The 19,702-nt window shown below is 54.1% G+C and overlaps 1 protein-coding gene across 3 annotated transcripts in view; it reads left to right on the top strand.

Moving 5' to 3' along the window:
• The window catches only part of JDP2 (Jun dimerization protein 2), a 37,948-nt gene extending 21,427 nt beyond the window's left edge, over positions 1 to 16,521 (top strand). For all 3 annotated transcript variants that reach the window (XM_045563594.1, XM_045563585.1, XM_045563604.1), the window contains exons 3-4: positions 9,774 to 9,878; positions 15,388 to 16,521. In XM_045563594.1, the coding sequence (XP_045419550.1) occupies positions 9,774 to 9,878; positions 15,388 to 15,573 (291 nt within the window). In that variant the 3' untranslated portion in view covers positions 15,574 to 16,521. The remainder of the gene's footprint in view (positions 1 to 9,773; positions 9,879 to 15,387) is intronic.
• The last annotated feature ends 3,181 nt before the right edge of the window (positions 16,522 to 19,702 follow it).

Genomic DNA, 19,702 nt, shown 5'->3' with positions numbered 1-19,702 from the left:
CAAGATATGAGGAGCCAGAGAAGTCAGTTTGGATGGGTCCACCTGTGGGCTCAGATGCCCCACAAAGACCGCAGGGTGTCAGGCTTCCAGTTCATAAAGAAGGCGTCCCTGCCTCTCTTCCCAGAAAGCAGTGGGATTCTGGCAGACTCCATCCCTTTCAATGACCTTGAGTTCCTAGCCTGAGGATGCAGTGGGGATCTAGGGTCTCTGGGGGTCTTCTGGGGTGCAGAACCTCAGGTTGTCAGTTAACAGCCCTGCTCCCTGCGCAGTTTCCTGCAGATGCTCAGCGCACTGAGCAATTGCGTATCCACCCACGCCCCCAGCCATGAGCGCCCGGTGACTCATCTTGGCAGGTGCCTCTGCCAGCTCTTGTTCAGAGCCTTCACCTGGTGGTTGGCAGAGCTTCCTCGAGGGAGCGTGGCGTCCAGTGTGTGGGGTTTGTCCATAGGTGGACGTGTTTAATTACATCCTGGCATTGCGGGCAGCCGGAGTAGAGTGGAAAGAGCACTGGACAGGGAGTCAGGAGTCCCAGGTTCTCATCCAGATCACCAGCTCTGTGCATCAGGCATCCCCTCCTCCCTTTAGCAAATGTTTCTTGAACTCTCCTGATTGCCACAAACCCTGCAAGGTGCTGAGCACACAAAAGCCAACAAGACACAGGCTGTGCCCTCATGGGACTTATGGTTGAATGGAGGAGTCAGAAACTCAGGATAGAATACAACACAGTGGGGACAAGGAAAAGCTCAGAGTTCCATGGAAGCACAGAGCGGAGGGACACCTCCTCAGCCTAGAGGGCATGAGAATCAGGGAGGTCTTCCTGCAGGAGGTGACGCTCAGCTGAGTGTAGAGGAGACATGAGAAGTGAGCCAAGGGCGCAGCAGGATGAGGACGTGCAGGCCAGGGAAGTGTTTATATAGAAGCTCAGTGTTTCAGGAGCACAGCGCGAAGGGTGGGATGCAGGGAGGTAGGGCCACAGCAGGAGGGGCCAAGTCACAGCAGCCTTGTTTGACATAAGGAGCTTGGGCTTCATCCTGAGGGTGAGGAGTCCAGTAACTGGATCAAATCTGTGTTTTAGGAAAAGTCCTTCCAGGGGCTGGGATGGGGGATGATTGTGCAGGATCGGGGGCCTCCTGGGAGGCCGGGGCAGGGGTCCAGGAGAAAGAAGGGCCTGGGGAGTGGCCATGGCATGGACAGCGGGGAGACTTGGGGTGTAGAATTGGGTCGCCTGTGTGATCACACTGGGAGACAGTGAGGGGGACTGGGTGGGGGATGTCCTCAGTCTCCAGCTCCAGGGAAGGGGTGGAGAATGGAGATGAAGTGAGCAATTGAGAGTAAAGACTTTGAGGGGCTGAGGAACATCCACATTGAGTGTCCAGCTGGTGGTTGGCTGCTTGGGCCTGAAAATCAAGATTTGGTTGGCACCAGTGTATAGACAGTGGCTGAAACCATAGGAAAGAGAACAATGAAGATCCGTAGGGAGTACATGCAGTGTGAGAAGCGTAGCAGGCCAAGGTAGGACCTGGAAGACATCAGCCCAGAAGGGATGGGAAGAGGATCAGAGACAAGAGACTGCAAAGGCGAGGCCAGAGGACAGACAGGTGTGGGATAGTGGGCCCAGGGTGCAGAGAATTCAGGAAAGAGGGTGACGCACAAGCAGGCAGAGCCAGGAGGCCCAGGAACATGAACTGAGCAGCGTCTTTCCAACTTGTCCGTGAGGACCCAGTCCCTGCCCTCAAGTGTGAGCCTTGCAGCAGGCCGTTTCCTTCCCTGGGCCTCAGTTTCCTCACCTGTAAAATCTAGGCATTGGCCTGGGTGCTTTCCAAAAGCCCCTTTCTGGCACTAAGAGCTGTGAAAGCAGAGACTTAAAAGGAGGTGGGGTGCGTCCTTCCTACATCTCTCCCCTCCCACCCCATCAAGCCAACACTGCCCTTGAAGGCTGGATGAATGAAAACCAGGGAAGTCAGAGCCGGCAGGGACTTTGGAGAGGCAGCCTGGTGTCATGGGGTCAAACCTCTGCCTTTTCCCAGCTTGGCAGCCTCCGGCAGGCACTTCACCTCGTGGAGCCTCAGTTTTCTCACCTGTAAAGTGAGGCCCAGCGAGCCACCTGGCAGATGTGTTAGTGAGCGTGGAAGCTGTTGTGTTGATTAAAGATGAGCCACAGGGGCCAAGGGGTGAACTGACCCGCCCAAGGTCATCAAGGTCACAGACCGGAACTCAGGCCTCTGAGGACAAACCCTGCTGGGGTCTGTCGCCAGAGGTCATAAATCAGCAGCCCGTGGGCACGAGCAGATGTGTTTTGTTTGGCTCCCCCGATGTTCCTTTCAAAATGGAATTAGTTGCTGACGTTAAAATTTGGGAGATTTTACTTTAAAATTTCACATTTTCAACCCGTCTTGAAAACTTGGAAGATTCAGCAACAGGGAGGCTGCATCACATGGGGGGTGGTTGGGGTATCCCCTCCTGTGTGGGCAGGGGTGGCACAGCCCCATCCAGCCCTCCTCCTCCTCTAATGGCTAGTTGCTTGCTGGGCCCCCTGGAGGTGACTGACCATTTGTCCCTGCCCACGGTTCACTGAAGCAGCCCCGTAGTTCAGTAAGGCCCAGCCGAGGTCCAGCCCTTGGCCATGGAGTGAGGAGGCCGGAGAGTCAGGAGGGCAGAGGTTCCAGCAGCCCAGCCCCAGGGGAGAGGCTGGACGGGAGGCCTGGCCCCTGCAGACTTCGAGGGCAGCAAGGGTGTTGGCTGAGGGCCCCTGGGGTTTCCTCCTTCCTCCCCCATGAAGCAGGAGGAGGCAGAGGAGGTTGTGGGTCCAGCTGGCTGAGGTCTTGCCCCTGGGCTGCCCTGCTTCACTGATGGGGGTTGGGGGATAGGGAGGGACCGCAGCCCCTGGCTCAGTGTAGCCCTGTTTAGGAGGGGGAATGTCTGGTATGTTTGGTATTTGGGTGTTTACTTCCCAGGGTGCTCTGGGCCCCTGGTGTTGAAATGTGGCTCCTCCACGAAGGGGGGCCCTGGTGGGCCTGGCTGGCTGCTCTGGGGCTGTTACTTCAGGCCTGCTCAGTGACAACTCAGCATGCCCTGAGGCACCCTCACCCAGTTGCTCCCTCTTCCAGGTCTCCTTCCCATGCCACATCCTGCCGGGAGGGGAGGGAGGCTGGGTGTGCTGCTGCTATCCACAGCGCTGCCTCCCGCCTGCGGCAGCAGGGTGGTTACGGAACCTTCTTGTGTTCCACACTCTGGGCTGGAACGCAGTGCTCCTTACAGCCCTGTGCACCAGGGCTCCATGCCTTCCTTGTACAGGTAAGGAGTGGAGGCTCAGAGAGGCCAAGTGACTTGCCCAGGAGCACACAGCTGGTCCGTAGCAGAGCTTCTGGGGAACTCGGTTAGCCTGCTTCTCTCTGCCCACGTGACTATTCTTGGTGTGAGACGAAGCCCCTCTTACTTTGGCTACTCTGATTAGTGCTGGGTTTTGCGTTTTTCCTCTATTTATGCCGTCGCATGCTTTATCCCTTTTTCCTCACTGCTTTGTCCACGTGAGAGTTTCTCTATTTTCAGTGCCTTCGGTTGAAAGTGTCATTTCTCTTTCTCATTCTTTCTCTTCATGAGTCCTGTAAGACATATTTTTGAAAATGCTTGTGAAAAGTTAGAATTCAAAATCAGATCTGAGCTGCTAGTACCAGTGTGAGAAAGCTGTGTGGCCCGCAGGCGGGACCCGTCCATAAACTGTGCGGCTTGAATGCTACACGTTCATGATCATTGTGCAATGAAAAGCAAAATGGTGGATGCCCTTAGAGTTGGAAGCTTCTGTTGTGTTCCCATCACCAGGATGTAGCTGAAAAGACTGGGGGCCTTGCTACCACATGTGGGGTACACGTGCACACCACCTGCCCCTTGAAGAGCAAGAGGCACTCAGGCCCTGGGGCCAAAAGACCTGGGTTCGAATTCTGAGCTGTCACTGAGCATCCTAGTGGCCTCGGTAGCCTTAGTTTCCTCATCTGCAAAAGTGGGGGAGGCCAATGGAGCTGTCCTAGGTGGCTACTGAGACGGTGAATAAATATAGTTGATGTAATTAATCCACACGCACCGAGGGCCTGTTCTGTGCCGTGCCCAGCTCCAGTGGCCCGGTGACACCAGTGAAGGAGAGAGACTAAGATACTGATACACATAGGTTAACTATGGGTGGATGAACTAACGTTCTCAGGGGAGACTGACGAGAGGCAGACGCACACGTGGCAAAGGCAAGTGAAAGGACCTTGAAGGAAATAAATGGAGAAATAAGGGGGGGCTTTATTTTAGATTGGGGTTGCCAGTGAAGGCGTCCACGAGAAGTCCCATCAGAGGGAACAGTGAGTGTAAAGCCTGGAAACAGGGAAGAATGTGGCATTTTGAGGAAGAGGAAGGAGGGCCCGTTACTGGAGTTGGAGGTAGAGGAGAGCAGTCAAGGTCAGAGAGGCCGGTGGGCCAAGTTGCTCGGCCCTGCAGGCCCTGTGAGGGAACCCGGAGTTTGTTCCATAAGTGATGGAAGCCGTTGGAAGGATTTAAGCCGGGGAGCTGACTTGCATTTTAGCAAGGGAGAGCCCCTAGGAGCTGTTGCAGTCGTCCAGCGCCGAGGCGGCGAGGGCTTGGGCCAGAGTGGCAGCGGCAGAGGTGGAGAAACGTGAGTGGCTCATCCCAGCCCGTTGCTAAACGGACAGTGTGAGCCCTTCACAGCCTCCAGCACAAACGTCGCCGTGCACACGACCAATCCCCTCGGACTCACATAACATGCAGATTCTGACGCAGACGGGCTGGGGTGGGGTTCAGGATCCTGCATTTCTAACAAGTGCCCAGGGGAGGCTGATACCACGGCCTGCGGACCACACTTTGTGTTCCTCTACCAAAGACCACCGCTCCTGTCTGGTGACCCTCTCCCACGGCCAAGCGACAGCTGTCCCCAGGTTCCAATAATCACCCCTGCCCCTGGCCCCTTTAGGCCTGGGGTGCTCGTGACTCCTCACCGCTGCTGGTCAGGGGCTCCCTAAACCCCACACCCCTAAATAGTTCCCTCATTAAACTCTCTTTAGGGACCCCTTTGAGTGAGCCATCTGTTTCCTGCCAGGACTCCCGAGCCAGGGAGTCCGACACCTACGGAGGCGGCTCACCTCTGTTTGATTTTGTTGGCTGCCGCATAAGGGCCCTTCTGCATCCAGGCTTTGCACTCCCCCCCACCATGGTTCTAGAAGCATGGCCCCGGGTAGGATTTCTCCCCTGCATCACTGGGGGCCATCTTCATCTCCTCATTATCCGCTGGCACCACTGGACTTTACAAAGGTGGAACCTTGGTGTCCCGGGCATTTCAGTGTCAAGTGTCAGGAAGCTTCTCAAAGTCCCTCCAGGCCAACGGAGGAATTTTCAGGGCAGATTTGGGGGTGTCCATCATGGACCCTCAGGACAGGGAGCATGGGCAGGTCTCATGGGGTGGGTTCAAGAGGGCCAAGACAGTTTCTTTCTCTGTGTGTACCTTCTGTCTGTCCACCGTGTGTCCCTCTGCCTGTCTAGGCCGTCAGCCTCTGTCCCTGTCTGTGTGTTTATCTCTGTGTCTCGGCCTCTCTCCGGCTCTCTCCACCCGCCTTTGTCTCTCTGTGGTCTGTGTGTTTCTCTGTCTCTGTCTCTGCCTCTCTGTCGGGAGCTCTCTTTCTCAGGGCCTGGGTGAGGTGCCCGGGGCATGCCATTGAAGGAGGCACTCGCCCTCGGGTACCCACCCTGCACCCGCTCAAACATGTGCCCTGGAGACCTCGCCTGCCTTAGCCTGGTCCAGGCCCAGCTTTTCTCTCTGTCACCCGTTCCGTCTCTTTGTCTCCCTATTTCTTTGTCTCTCCGATGCCCTCGTAGAGCTGAGTGATTGTTTCTCTCTTGCCACAAGGTCTCCGGTCCCTGCTCATTTCTGTACTTCAGTGGCCTGACCTTTTGCCTTCCCGGCACACGGCTGAAGTCGGCTGCCACCCTGCATGTTCCCCAGTCCGGCAGGCAGCATCTCTGAGTCCACTTTTAAGTCCCAGGAGAGGGAGTATGGCCCAGCTTTGGCTCAGCTACCCGTAGCTCGTGCAGTCGGCTGTGGCCAGGGGCTGGGCCACCCAGGGCCTGCTTGGTCCCTCCACCCAATGTGCAGCGTGGCACAGGAGCACCCTCACTGCCAGGACACAGACAGCCTTGCCCTGGGGACTGCCTGGGGATTGAGGGAAACTAAGTTCGAGAACAGGGAGGGATACGTTTCCCTCCCACCCCCTCGCCCCATCTCGTGGTTCTTTAAATGCATCGAGTGTCACACTGCCTCCTCCTCAGACATCCTCGTTCCTCCAGCTGTATCTGCAGAAAAAGGAGTCAGCTCCCATTTTGGGGTTCCGGTTTCAGATGTCGGAGTTGTGTGTGGTGAAAACACTCTGCTGTCTTACACCCGACCGTGGCCAAATGCTTTAGAGAATTCAAGAGGCGTCAGGAAGGAGGAGGCAGCAGCCTTGACTCTGGGGACGAAAGAAGAGCCTGGAAGAGGGCAGGGGGTCTCCAGATGGTCCCAGTTGAGGGGTGCGGATCTCAGCGCAGTCCCAGTTAGCTGGGGGGATGGAGAAGGTGCCAGGGCCTGCTGAACTCCGGGCTTGTTTCTGGCTGGGCCTCAGCGGCTGTTTTCTTCATCTCTGGGCAGCTCTTAAATAGCAGTAGGAGGATTTAGGGGAGACGGGGCACAGTGTCGGCAGGGAAGGTGTGGGGATGGGGCTTTGGGCCACACCTTGCCTTACTGGGAGACGTCAGTCAAGGGGAGGCTTGGGCGCAGGAGAGGCCTGGGGACAGGCTTGGAAGCTGGTAGCGGCTGTGGAACTGGGGGCTTTGGGCCTAAGCACACCCTGCGTTCCCTCCAGGCCTGCTTAGGATTCGTGCAGACTTGCCACAGCCAAATGGGGCCTGCACCCCATGAATGCAGACTCTGCCTTCAGCCAACGTGCTTCTGGGAAGGCAAGACCGAATCCCAAGCTTTGCTGGGACAGAGAGCAGAGACCTTCCCCGCAGAGAAGGCTCTGTGAGCGCTGGGGAAAGGCTATGCAGATGCACACAGGGGTAATAAGTCACTTTGTAGCTAAAGAATCCAGGCCTGTGGCATTTTTCTCTGGACTCCTTTATTACCTTCATTCGTCTGAGCCCCTACTGAGCGCCAGCACTGCGCCAGGTGCTGGGCACGTGCAGGTCCCTTCTCTGTCCCCGTCCTCCAGACCAGCGAGGAAAACAGGGACCTCCTCAAACCAAGGCTTGTGTTGGGATGTGACGGAGACTCCTACAGTGCTGTAGCAGCACAGAAAAAGCAGTCAGTTCTGTCTGGCAGTCAAAGAGACTTCCTGGAGGAGGTGATGGGAGGTGACATTTACTCCTGCAGGCTGAGTAAGGGTTTACGGAGAAGGACAGGCTGGCTTGGGGGAGGGTGACGGTGGGAGAGGACTAATGTGGCTGGACAGGGGAGGTGGAACAGCCCCCAATCTGGGCATTAGCCTGGCCCAGTCCATCTCTTAAACTTCCCTCCAGCTGCTGCTGCTCCGACTTTCTGTGGAGGGAGGGCCCCTGCGACATGGGGGAGGGAGCTGGGGTTCGGAGGCCAGAGGTGGGGAGGGCCGGAGGCCCTGCGTGCCCGGCCTGCACACATCACCTTGGCAGTTTGTGGGCAAACCCTCTTGGCTGAGGGGAGATTGCACTGCCTGCCACTTCCTCCAGTTCCTTCCCCTGCCTGTCGTCACGGTTACCTCGGCCTCCTTGGGGGTGAGGTTGAGGTTGGGCGGAATCAGTTTGGGCCAGGTTTCTCTTTTCCCAGATGCGGGTCAGCCAGAGGAGCTGTCACTTCTGGTTGGGTTTCAAAGGAGGCCACAGGCTGGGAGGTGCTGGGTGTGGTGCTGTTGACAAGGCGCCTCTCCAGCAGCCTCCCAGGTGGGGTGGGCATGGGGCAGGGGGAAGCTCGGGGGTGGCGGGGCAGGGGAAGAGGGCTGCCCTGCCAGGGCCTGTGCCGATGGCCGTGGTACTGGTCTCAGGCCCAGGCCCTCTGTCCTGCGCTGCTAGGGCATGCCGGGAGTGTGCGGAGAGAGGCTGTTTATTTTCCTGGCCTGTGGCCCTTTGGGCTGAGACCTTGTTCCAGGCCTTGGGCTGCCAGAATCACCACCCCCTGCTCCCCCCGCAGCTGGAGAAGTGAGAGAATTGGAAAGGCCAGGGCAATCCAGCGACTCCTCTAGTGGCCTCTGACTCTGGGCTGTCCCCAGCCCAGCTGGTCCCGTGTGTCCTTCAGATTTTCCTGGTAGGTAATGGACGGCGAGAGGTGCCACGTCAAAGTGCTTCTGATGGACTGGGGCTGCGAGGGCCAGTGGTCAAGCAGGAAGGTTGAAGCCAGAGAAATCTGATCTCAAATCCTGGCTCTGCCGCTTCCTGGTCGAATGGCTAGTTGTATGGCCCTGGGCAAATTGAACTATTGAGCCTTGGTCTCACTGTCTGTAAAATGGTACAGTAATAGCAACTTCCTCACAGGACTTGGATTATGAAGATTAAATAACATATGTTTAAGGCATGTAGCAAAGTAGGCAACGAATCCCACCTCTTATTATTACTAATGAACAATAACAACAACTTTGATTCAAAGTTGGGGGGCAGCGAGTTTCCTCCTTCCCATTTCATGGGCTCTGTTTCATGCACGGTGAACTTCCTAGCATGTCCTGGGGGAGAAGCAAGCCTGGAGACTCAGGGGGCCCATCGCTTGTGCCCCTGGGGCCCCCAGCCCTCTCACAGGTGAGCATCCTTGGGCAGGAACATGCACAGGCAAGGAAAAGGGTTAAAGCCAGGTGAAGAGATGGTTAGTAGCAGAAAGAAATAGATCCCAGCATTTGGGCGGATCAAGAGAGAGGAATATTGGGTATGGAGGAGCAGCGAAGGTTGAAAATCCCAACAGGGGGTAAGGGGGTGGGAGACAAAGGCAGCCACAGAGGGGAGATGGGGTGGGAGTGGAACGTGGGACCTGTGTCCATGCCCGAGGCATTGTAAAGGAAGTGCCTGGGAACCGCTGGCCTGGTAAATCGTGCCCAGAAGGCTTGGGCTGGGCAGGAGAACAGGCTGTCACCACCCGCTGGGTGCCACCTCTGTGTGAGTGCACTTGCCAGGCTCCTGGCCTCCTGAACTCTGGCAGAACCCAGGTATCTGTCTTGGTCCATTTTGTGTTTTATTCTATAACAGAACACCCCAGACTGAAGTAATTTATAATAAGCAGAAATTTATTGGCTCACAGTTCTGGAGGCCGGGAAGTGCAATATCAAGGTGCTGACACCTGGCGAGGGCCTTCCTGGTGCGTCATCCCAGGGCAGAAGGCGGAAGGCAAGAGAGTGCAAGAGGGCAAAAGAAGGCCGAACTTGCTCTTATAACAAGCTCACTGTCTCTGTGTCAGCATTAATCCATTCATGAGGACAGAGGGCTCCTGACCTGCCACCTCTCCAAGGTCCCACCGCTCAGCACTGTTGCACTGGGGGTTAAGTTTCCAGCACAGGAACTTGGGGGACACACTGAAACCACAGCAGTGTCCCTGCCCTTCTGGGACACTGACTCCTCCCTGGGGTGCCTACATGCTCTGAGAGGACCCCTGGACTGGCTGGGAGACAGTGACTGCTCCCTCCCTGCCAAGAAGGGGGTTAGGAAGGAGGAATTATCCCCCTGCCTGTCTGTGTGTCGGGAGGGAAGTTGCACTCCAGGCCTGCCTCGTGTCTAATCGGTGGTCTGTGCCCTCGCAGCTAGATGAGGAAGAGGAGCGGAGGAAAAGGCGCCGGGAGAAGAACAAAGTCGCAGCGGCCCGATGCCGGAACAAGAAGAAGGAGCGCACGGAGTTTCTGCAGCGGGTGAGCAGGGCAGCCGGCCAGGCGGGGGCCTGCGTGTTCCTCAGAGTGGGCTCGTGCACTCAGGGCCAGCAGAGGCCGTGAAATGCCGAGCAATCTATGTGCACCTGCTGGCAGCTGCCCAGGCAACCTTGGCCCCTCTCGTCTTCCCTGCCTCCCATCTAATAACAGCCCCTCCAACCAAGACAGGGCAGCCTGCAGCGTTTCCTGCCCGCATTCACCCCCTGGAAGCTCAGGGTAGGAAGGAGGGGTCAAGTTCCCCTCCACGAGGTTAGACCCTTTGTGCTAACTGACCAGGATGACCCAGGACTGCTACTACCCATTGTGGTCCCCTGGTAGCTACCAGGGGTGTCTAGGGTGGGTGCTAATGGAGCTAGGAGGTAACATCCTGCATGTGGCAGAGAACACAGCACCTGGGCCGGCTACTTTTGTGCAGAGAAAAGCTACTTCCCTTAGCTGCAGGTGGCTTAGCCAGCCCTGGATCCCGTCTGGCCAGCCCCTCAGCCCCACTGAAGATGACCTCTGAGCTCTTTGCTGCTGTCCCCAGGGGTCAGAGGTCAGCTCTGCCTGCAGAGGTTAGCCATGGGCGGGGCAGGGGGTGCTTTTCCTTCTGGCCCTATCTGCCCTTTCATCTGGAATGTGCCAAGCAGGGTGTTTGTTCTTTCTCTCCCCTGAGTCCTGTCTCTCAGACCCTCCCTGCATCTCCGGACGGCAGTGGCAGTGAGGGAGCGTGGCCAGAAAGCTCATGGGTCCAGACCAGCAGTCTCAGCCTCCCCAGCCCCGATCACTGGTTCCTCACTGAATAATGATAATAACCATGTGTGATAATAACATAACGGGTCAGGCACCATTCTACAAGTATGCAATAATTAACAATCGTTGCCAGTATTTGTAAAGTTGGGCACTGTGCTGAGTGCTGCGTGTGCCTTATCTCATTTCATTGGCATGAGAACCATGAGGCGGGTAGCTTCATTATTCCCTTTCTACAGAAGAGGAAACTGAGGTACAGTGAGGTTAAGTAACTTGCCTCTTAGCAACCGAGTGGGAGCACTGAGAGTCAAGCGTGTGGCCAACCTCGAAGCGCCTGTTCTTTGCTGTACTGGCTCTGATTCATTCATTCATTCTTTTGTTTATTCGCCAATCCAGCAAGTATTGTGAGCATGTGCTAAGTGCCCTGCGCTGTGCTGGGTGCACCGGGGGACACACAGGAGGAGCAGACATGGGCCCCTGTGGTTGCTGGGGAGACAAGGCAGGGTTGGCCTCGTGTTTTTGGACACTGGGGGGGGTGGTCTATGGATCTCTTCTCATGCTGGCAACAAGCAGAGAGCTATCCTGAGGCCATGGTGGGGACGGTGTGGGGCCATGTGTTTACCTCCAGGCTTCGAGGGTCTAGGGCAGGGGAATGGTTATTGCAGGCGGGAGATAGGCCCCCGGAGCCCCCTTGGAAGAGGTAGTGGTGCAGCATTGGGCTGGAAGTCTTCAGGAAGTTTCTAAGACGCTTCAAGACGGATGGAGTGTTACATACCTCATTTCCAGCACCAGGTGCCTGCCATGGCAGATCTGGGCAAGGTACAGCAGGGAGCAGAGAAGCTTCACATAATGTCCCTGCCTTTAAGGCTGGCCAGCCAGTTAGCGGCAAGGCAGGCCGAGTGCACAGCACGCCAGTAACACACCAGCACAATAAACGTGTCAACTAAACAACACTCGCTGCTTATCACATTCTGGTAGCACTTGTTGAGCACCTACTATGTGCCAGGCATTTCACGTATCTCATTTAATCCTTATAACATTTCAGTGAGGTGAATACTAATTAATTATCCCTATTTTAGGGACTGACCTGTAGCTCAGAGAGGTCAAGTTGCCTGCCCAAGGTCACAGTGCTAGCAAGCGGTGGGCTCAGATTCATCCACCCATTTGCTGATCCACCCCTCCAGCCAGCAAGTGTTTAGCAAGTTCCCGCTGCGCAGTGGACAGAGACATCGGGAAACTTGTCTGCGGAGGCACAGCTAATGGGTAGCAGAGTCAGGATTTCAATCTAGGCAGGGTTTCGGGGCTCAGAAAGCCACATCAGGCTTCCCAACTCTTACAAAAACTAAGTGAAATTCTATTTTATGTGCTTTAGAATAACTTTTCTTTTTATACATTCAGACAGTCTTAATGCTAAAGTCTCCTGGGCCAATCATCATATTTTCTGGGAGGAAACTGAGCCCCAGAGAGGCAACGTCACTTTGCCAAAGTCACACAGCCAGGATGAAAAGCCAGGACCCCCAGCCCCACACTGGTATTTTCCTACCGCCTTTGCCAACTGCAGTGTAGGAGGCAGAAACTTAACTTGCACTAATTCTATTCTAAAACAACAAATGGTTTCATTTTCTCTAGGGCAATAAATATCTACCAGAAGGCAAAACAATAAGCAACACTGCAGACAGAGTTATTCACTGCATAATTAACATAGCCCAGTTCCTTCATTCATTAATTAATTAGGAAAACAAATCAGGTAATTGCTATTATAAAGCCACAAACCACATCTACAACCATGGTTAAAAAAGAGTCTTCTGAACTTCAACTTATACAATAAGTAAATATGCAGCACCAACCGAAAACTCTTTGAATACAGAAGGAAATAAAACTAGAAACTAAAAAGCAGCTATTGACATTCTGACAGCCAAACAGTCAGAACTCAGGATATCCCATCTCTAACATTTTCCAGCCAACAGAATGTAGTGCCACTCCTATGATACCTGCACGTGTGAGGCAGTCTGCCCCACACCTCGTTGGTCTTTCTGTGTGACACACATAGGGATGGTTTGACACGCGGTGGTTCCCAGCAGGTGGATCTGTGGGTGGCACTATCGAATTCTGCCTGTCCTATGCTTCCCTTTGCATGTCCTGTTTCAACTTCCAACTCACTGTGCCCCACACCAAACTGCTTCCTTGTCCTTTCCCCTGCTCTCCAGAACAGCTCCGTCCCAGGCTCTGTTCCTCAGACCCTTCCTCGGGTTCACAGTCAGCTCTCTGCCCCGTCTCCTTCCTTCTCCAAATCCAGGCAGTCACCAAGACCTGCCGATTTTACTTTGAAACATCCTCCTTCTTTTCTTCTCTTTCTTCTTCATACTGTTCTCTTGCTCATACGTTAAAGTAAAAATTCCTTAAGCCTCTCTAACCCTTTGGTTTACAAAGTGCTTTTCCCCATGGGCTCATTTAATCCCCACAATCCTCGCCTTTTTACAGACAAGATAACTGAGATGTTAAGGAACCGGCTCTAGACTCTGGTGCTAAACCCACAAGGGTTCCAGAGCTGCAGGCTGGCTCTAAACTCACCATTGCGGCTTTATACCCTGCTATGTCCTAAAGTGAGCTATGGTCACACTGGAATATTTTTGTCCTCTAAACACATCCTAAGCCTTCCCATGTCTGTGTCCTGGTTCACTCTGGGCTCCCTACCTGGAAGTCCCTCTGTACCCTTCTCTACCAACCAGAGTCAACCCATCTTTCAAGCCCAAGGTCCGATGCTGCTATTTAGCCCTCTCTGACCGTCTTCTGAACCCTGGGTGGTAGTCACCCAGTAAGCTCCGCCTGGCCACATGAATTTCTTCTTCCCCTTAGGGTGGAAGCTCCACAAGGCCATGTTGGGGGCTCATGGCGTATGGACTGCCAGAGCATTCACTGTGTACAGCAGGTCCTCAGCAAATACTCATGGGTGGGTGGGTGGCTCTGAGATTCGTAGAGGCAGAGGCAGAGGAGAATTTGAAGATGGAGCTTCAGTTTGAGCTGGAGGAACCTGGATAGTCAGAAGGTTTGTGAGAGGTTCCCAGGGTCACTGGTGAGTCAGACCCAGAGAGCAGGTGGCTAAAATTGGCACGTAAGTGCCCCAGACTGAGGGGTCCCAGACTTCCACGGTTTCACGGGGGGTCTATCCTTATCCTCTGAGAGGGACTTCTTTCAGAATCCTGAGAACAGAGGACCAGGCCATCTTCGCAGTCGTGTCTCAGCCTGTTGAACTAAAAACCTCCATAGCTGGTTTTCAATATTTTCCCCCTGAGCATTTTTTTCCTTTTGTGAGGCTGTTTTCTCTCCGCGTCTGGTCACGAGGCCTGCAGATCTCAGCAGTTCCGAGTTCCCTGGGCGCCCATGCTGCCACCTCGGGGTGAGCACATGGAATGATCTGGTCAGACCAGCTGGTGTGAGGAAGGCGGCATCGTGGGGGGAGGGCGTGGGCCCCATTGAGGGCCGCGGAGACCCCAGAGGGAGGCTGCTCCCCCTGCGCCCTGCCAGATGGTGGGTGGGCCCGTGGCTCCTAGGCTGTCCAGGCATCACGCACGCAACCGCAACCACGGCTTGCTTTGACTGAGACAGGTTTCTCAGTCTCTGCACTAGCAACATTTTGGACCAGATAGTTCTTGTTGTAAGGCCCATCCTGTGCCTTGTAGGATTTTTAGGGCTTCCCTGGCCTCTACCCGCTAGATGCCAGTAGCACCTTCCTCTGAGTTGTGACAACCAAACCGAAAATGTCTCTAGACATTGCCAAATGTCTCCTGGGAGGCAAAGTCACTCCTAGCTGAGGACAACCGATCTACAACTTTGCTGGCCCCTGCATAAATTGCAGTTGTCAAACTGGTTATAAGTTTTTAGACACAGTCCCAGAAAAACGATTCTGATACATGTCTGTTTTACTGTTTCACCCCCAAGCTTTGAATTGATATGCCCACCCCCTATCCATGCTATGAACATGTGACCCCCCCACCATCAAATTAGCAACATGCTTCCTTTCCCGGGAGCATTTCCCGCTAAGCTGGACGTTCACTGGGAATCTCACGTGAGGTCTGTTTGAAAGCTCATTTTGGACCCAGCAGGATGGCTGTCGATTGCCTCTCTGTGAACAAAGTGTCCGGATTATGGGGATAAGGAAGAGATTGTTTAAATAATTATAGTCTAATAGCCAGAAAACACATGTTTTAAGAGGAATGATATGATCACACTGGGCTCATTGATCCCACAGGCCAAAATATCCCCAACATGCATTTGTCACACATCAAAGCCCTCTGCCATTGCACTGCCATCTGTGGACCACCTTGAACCCTCATGGACCCTCCATGGGTCTGCTTGAGAGCCACTTGGCCTCCATTCTTTTCCCACCCTTTATTTCTTGTGCAAAGGCCCTAAGGCGGGAGAGTATTTAGCATTTTTGAGTGACAATGAAGAGGCCACTGTGGCTGGAATGGGTTGGGGGACAGAAGGGAAGTGGGACATGAGCCTGGCTGGCCCCAGAGTATAACCTGGACTCATCCCACTGTGACACAGGCCAGTGTCACAGGTGTGATGAGCACTGCCTGCAGAAAGTCAGTTAGCCCAGGGGCTCAATAGCGGGCTCTGTGCTTCCTTCAGTGGGAACCAGCAGGCAGAAAACCCGCAAGTGCCAGCCAGCGTGCCCTGTGCCTACCTGCAGGCAGAGCCTCTCCCCAGAGCTGGTCTGTGCTGGAAGCTTACAGCGTGTTTCTGTCCTTGTGCATAGGAATCCGAGCGGCTGGAACTCATGAACGCGGAGCTCAAGACCCAGATCGAGGAGCTGAAGCAGGAGCGGCAGCAGCTCATCCTGATGCTGAACCGGCACCGCCCCACCTGCATCGTCCGGACCGACAGCGTCAAGACCCCCGAGTCAGAAGGCAACCCGCTGCTGGAGCAGCTCGAGAAGAAGTGACCATGGGCTGGGAGGAGGAAGAGGACGAGGAGGAGGAGGAGGAAGAAAAGAGACGAAGAGGGGGGAGAAGAGGGGGCCCCAGAGGCCCCTTCCTTGGTGCATGAAAAACTATGTGATGAGGTTCAGCACAGCCAGCGTCAGCCGGGCTTTTTTGTGAAACTCAGATCGGCCACACAAGGGGAAGAGCGGGCTGAAGAATCCCAGAGGGACCAAGCGCTGAGACCAAAGTCGACCCGCAGGTAGGGCTGTCCTGCCTGGGGCCCAGCTTGAGGGAGGCAGGACAGAGGCGCCTGGGCCAGAGAGATGCCCAACCTCGGGCACATCTCCAGCCTCCCTGCCAGGACACCCACCTGAGGGACCTCCGAGCAGCCAGGAAAAGCCATGAGTTGCAACCAAAATGCGGCTGAGGATGGAACTCAGAATGAAACTGCAATCCGCCTGCCCCGCCCCTGATGCCACGCTGGAGAGGGGCGTGCTGGGGCCCTGACACCTGCCTGCCTCGGTCCAGCGCGGCCCTGGCCGGGACGTGGCAGCTGGGTGCACCCTCGCCGGCCCTGCTGGAGTTTGCTGTGGGCACTGAGGCGCGGGCGCCCTTCCAAAGCACATACTCACTGAATGTTTACAGACTGGCTGTCCTAGCAGGGCTTTCAACTGCACATGTTTTTTATACTTTTTTTTTTTTTTAATATTTTTTACAAAAAAAAAAGATTTTATACAAGCAATATATATATGGATTTCTATAATCACTCGATGTGATACAGTATAAATATGCTATGGTTTGTTTGTTAAGAACAGATATCCACCAGTTATGGCCGTTGTGTGTAACTCCTAAGTACTGTAGTCTCTGGGTGTCGGGGTGGCCGGGGCGGGGGTGGGGGCGTTTCCATCCTTGTAAACCCTTCATAGTACTCAGTCCTGTATCGCTCAGTAAACATTGCTCTTACTTACGCAGCTGCCTCGCGTGGTGTGTGCCCAGGGAGTGGGGTGCCAGGACTGCTCAGGGCCAGGGAGTGTTTGCAGCACCAGCTGAAAGCCCGTAGTCTGCACGACAGCCCTCCCGTCTTACAGGTGAGGAAGCTGAGACTCAGAGAAGTTAAAGCAATCTGCAGTTGCCATTTTGGTAGCACTTAGTTTACTCACTCACTCCACAAATGTTTACCAAGAGCCTCAGGCGTGTGCCAGGCATTCTACAGGGCACTGGGCATTCGCTACAGGGTGAAGCAAACCCAGGTCTTGCACCCACGGAGCCTACAGCAACGAGGCCATCTTGTGTCTGCTTCATGCACTGTCTCGTTTCATCTCTACCACAGCCTGGCCAGGGAGTAGCCCTTGTCCCCATTTCACAGATGGGGAATTAGAGGCCCAGGAAGATTAAACTTGTAGCCACCATTTGTAGAAGACTTATTGTGTGACAAGCATGTGTAGTCTCACATCTTACAAGAGCACAAAATAGATACTCTTCCTCCCATTTGACAAATGACTTAACTGAGGCTCAGAGAGGATAAGTGACTTCTCCAAAGTCACCCCGCTACCAAGGGACAGAGCTGGTGTCTGAACTTTGCCTCTAAACCCCCATGACTCTCCTCCTGTCACCAGCTGACTGCGTGATTGTCCCTGTGGTTGAATGTCTCACCTGAATAGAATAGGAAGCTTGTGACACCACAGTCATAGATGTTGTTTCTGGGGAGTCTGGGTGGAGTTCTAGGCTGTCCCATGATCGCAGAGGCAAACAGCTACCCAGGAAAATGTGCGGCTGACCCAGGGGAGGGTACAGATGGCTCCCCCCACCCCAGGTGAATGCCTGCCGCCTAGAGCAGGACAGCTCAGTGCCAGTCACACAGTAGCCACATTTACCTTGCACTTGCAGTTCACGGGGCACTCTCGTGCATGTTGTTTGCTTTGATACTACAGTGCTCTGGGCAGGAGGGAGGGATGGGAGTTTTAGCCCCTTTGTATACTAAGGCTTACAAAGGTTAAAGTTTACCTGGCTAAACACACGCAGAACTGGGAGCTGACCCCAACTCTCCTACCTTCTAATGTCCTTTCTCCTCTGTCATGGTGCTGATGATGAGCTTTGTGTCAAGAACAACAATGACCTTGGGTCACTTCCCAAATCATGGATGAGGCCTTCTGAGATGGACTGAAATCGAGAATAGGTCATTAACACATCTTTGGCCGCTCACTCATCTCAGGTTTCCTCCACCCAATATGCGTGGCCTGGCCTCCCCGAGTCCCACCTTGGAAAGAGCTCACGGTCAGCCACGGCAGCCCACAGGGAGCCGTCGGCTATGATCCTTCGACATTTTTCAAGCCGTGAGAAAAATGAAGATGTTGGACTTACAAGGGCCCTTCCAGTGACCGGACAGATGTTCCTGCAGGACGGCCGCCTGACACTGGCCATGGCTCCCCCGGTCCCGCTCGGGTGCCACGAGCCAGCATCTCCAGGGTAGAGCCCTCCTTACCCTGCGCAGGTGGCCTGTCTTCTGAAGCACCAAACCGGTGACTCGTGCTGTGCTGAGCCTGCCCGTGGTGTTTCCTTCCTCACCAGGACCACCGCCCCTTCCTGTGGGTAGTCAGAAGTCACAAGTGCAGTCTTCTTCATAAGAGCTAGTGTTCGCGTGTTCTCTGTGTACCTGCCACGGGACATGCGTTACCTCCGCTGCTTCGTACAACCTTGCTGGGAGGGAGGTACCACCACCCCCGTGTTTCAGATGAGAAAACTGAGGCACAGAGAGGTAGTAGCTCGCCCAAGGTCACAGACCTGCCAGGTGGCAGAGCCAGGAGGCTATTGCAGTCTGACTCCAGCTGTGTAGAACCTGGGGCTGAGCCTCACCACGAGAGGAGGTGTTTGTGGTGTGACCTCAGTTGCCAGGGGGACTTGTGCAGCAGGCCGGGAGAGGTGGCACAGACCCACCTGTGCCCACAGTATACATTAAGAATTCCCAGCTCCCAGACACGCCATCTCCAAGTGTGTGCCGAAGACATACTTGAAAGGCAAACAGGTTCAAGATGGAATCTTCTATTGACTATTAGCCTCATTGCGCTTTTCTGTGAAGTGGGAACAGTGATAATCCAAGTCTTTTTTATGGAGTTGTTGTCAGGATCAAAAAAGGAATGGCTATAAAAGTGTTTTGTGAAACATAAACCTCCATAAAAATGGTAATTATTGTGCCCTCTGCTGGCGTGCATAGCTGTTGACATTTACCACATAGTACAAATTGTTTAAATATCTTTTGTTCTCCAAAGGTGGGCTGCAGAGCTTGTGTTCTGACCATGCACCGGTCCCCATGGTGTGATGAATGCCTGGAACCCAAGGGTTCATGCGGCTCTTGATGGGCCACAGTCAGCTGTGCTGGGCTCCCCATCCCCTCCCTGGGTGTCAGTGTGCCCTTCTGCCAGGTGGCCATCAGTAAGGCCAGTGTCACCTCTGCCCGCGGTTCCTGTGACAATCAGTGGAGCTGTTGTATGCAACCAAGGTTGAGAAGGACAAGACCCGCTGGCAGTCAGATGGGCAGAAACTAATACATGTTGGTCAGAATACGGATTAAAGTAAGCTTACATATGCTGTCAGTAGGAAATCAGCGTGACTACTGTGTGTAAAGCAATTTGGAAGTAACCAGTAATGCTAAAGCTAAACACATCCTTTGACCTAGCAATTTCCCTCCTAAGTATATACTTGGGAGGAACTCTGGCATAGGACATGAGGAAATGTACAAAAATGTTCACTGATGCTTTGTTTGTATCAAAGAAAAATTAGAAACAAACTAAATTCCTATAAACATGAGAACAGATAACCAAATTTTGGTGTTTTCATAACATCAAATGTTATTCAGCAGGTTAAAAAGAATGAATCAGAGCTACATGTATCAATGTGAATGGATCTCAAACACACACAGTTGAGGCAGCGGGTAGGGGAGCAAATTGCAGAAAGATACCATTTCTGTCATGTTTCTAAACACGTAAATTGTTACTTTGCTGTTTATGGGTACTCATGCATCTGGGTAACAGAGGTGTAAGAGCATGCACAGGAATGCTCGAAATATCAAAATCAGTAATAGGGAGTGCTTCTGGCAGAGGAAGGGACAGGGAGAGCATCCGAGAGGGTAAGTAGAACACTGGAGTTCAACTA

This window comes from Lemur catta, chromosome 1, assembly GCF_020740605.2.
Source record: "Lemur catta isolate mLemCat1 chromosome 1, mLemCat1.pri, whole genome shotgun sequence".
NCBI classification, from domain to species: domain Eukaryota; kingdom Metazoa; phylum Chordata; class Mammalia; order Primates; family Lemuridae; genus Lemur; species Lemur catta.
This window is presented reverse-complemented; position numbering and strand designations above follow the sequence as displayed.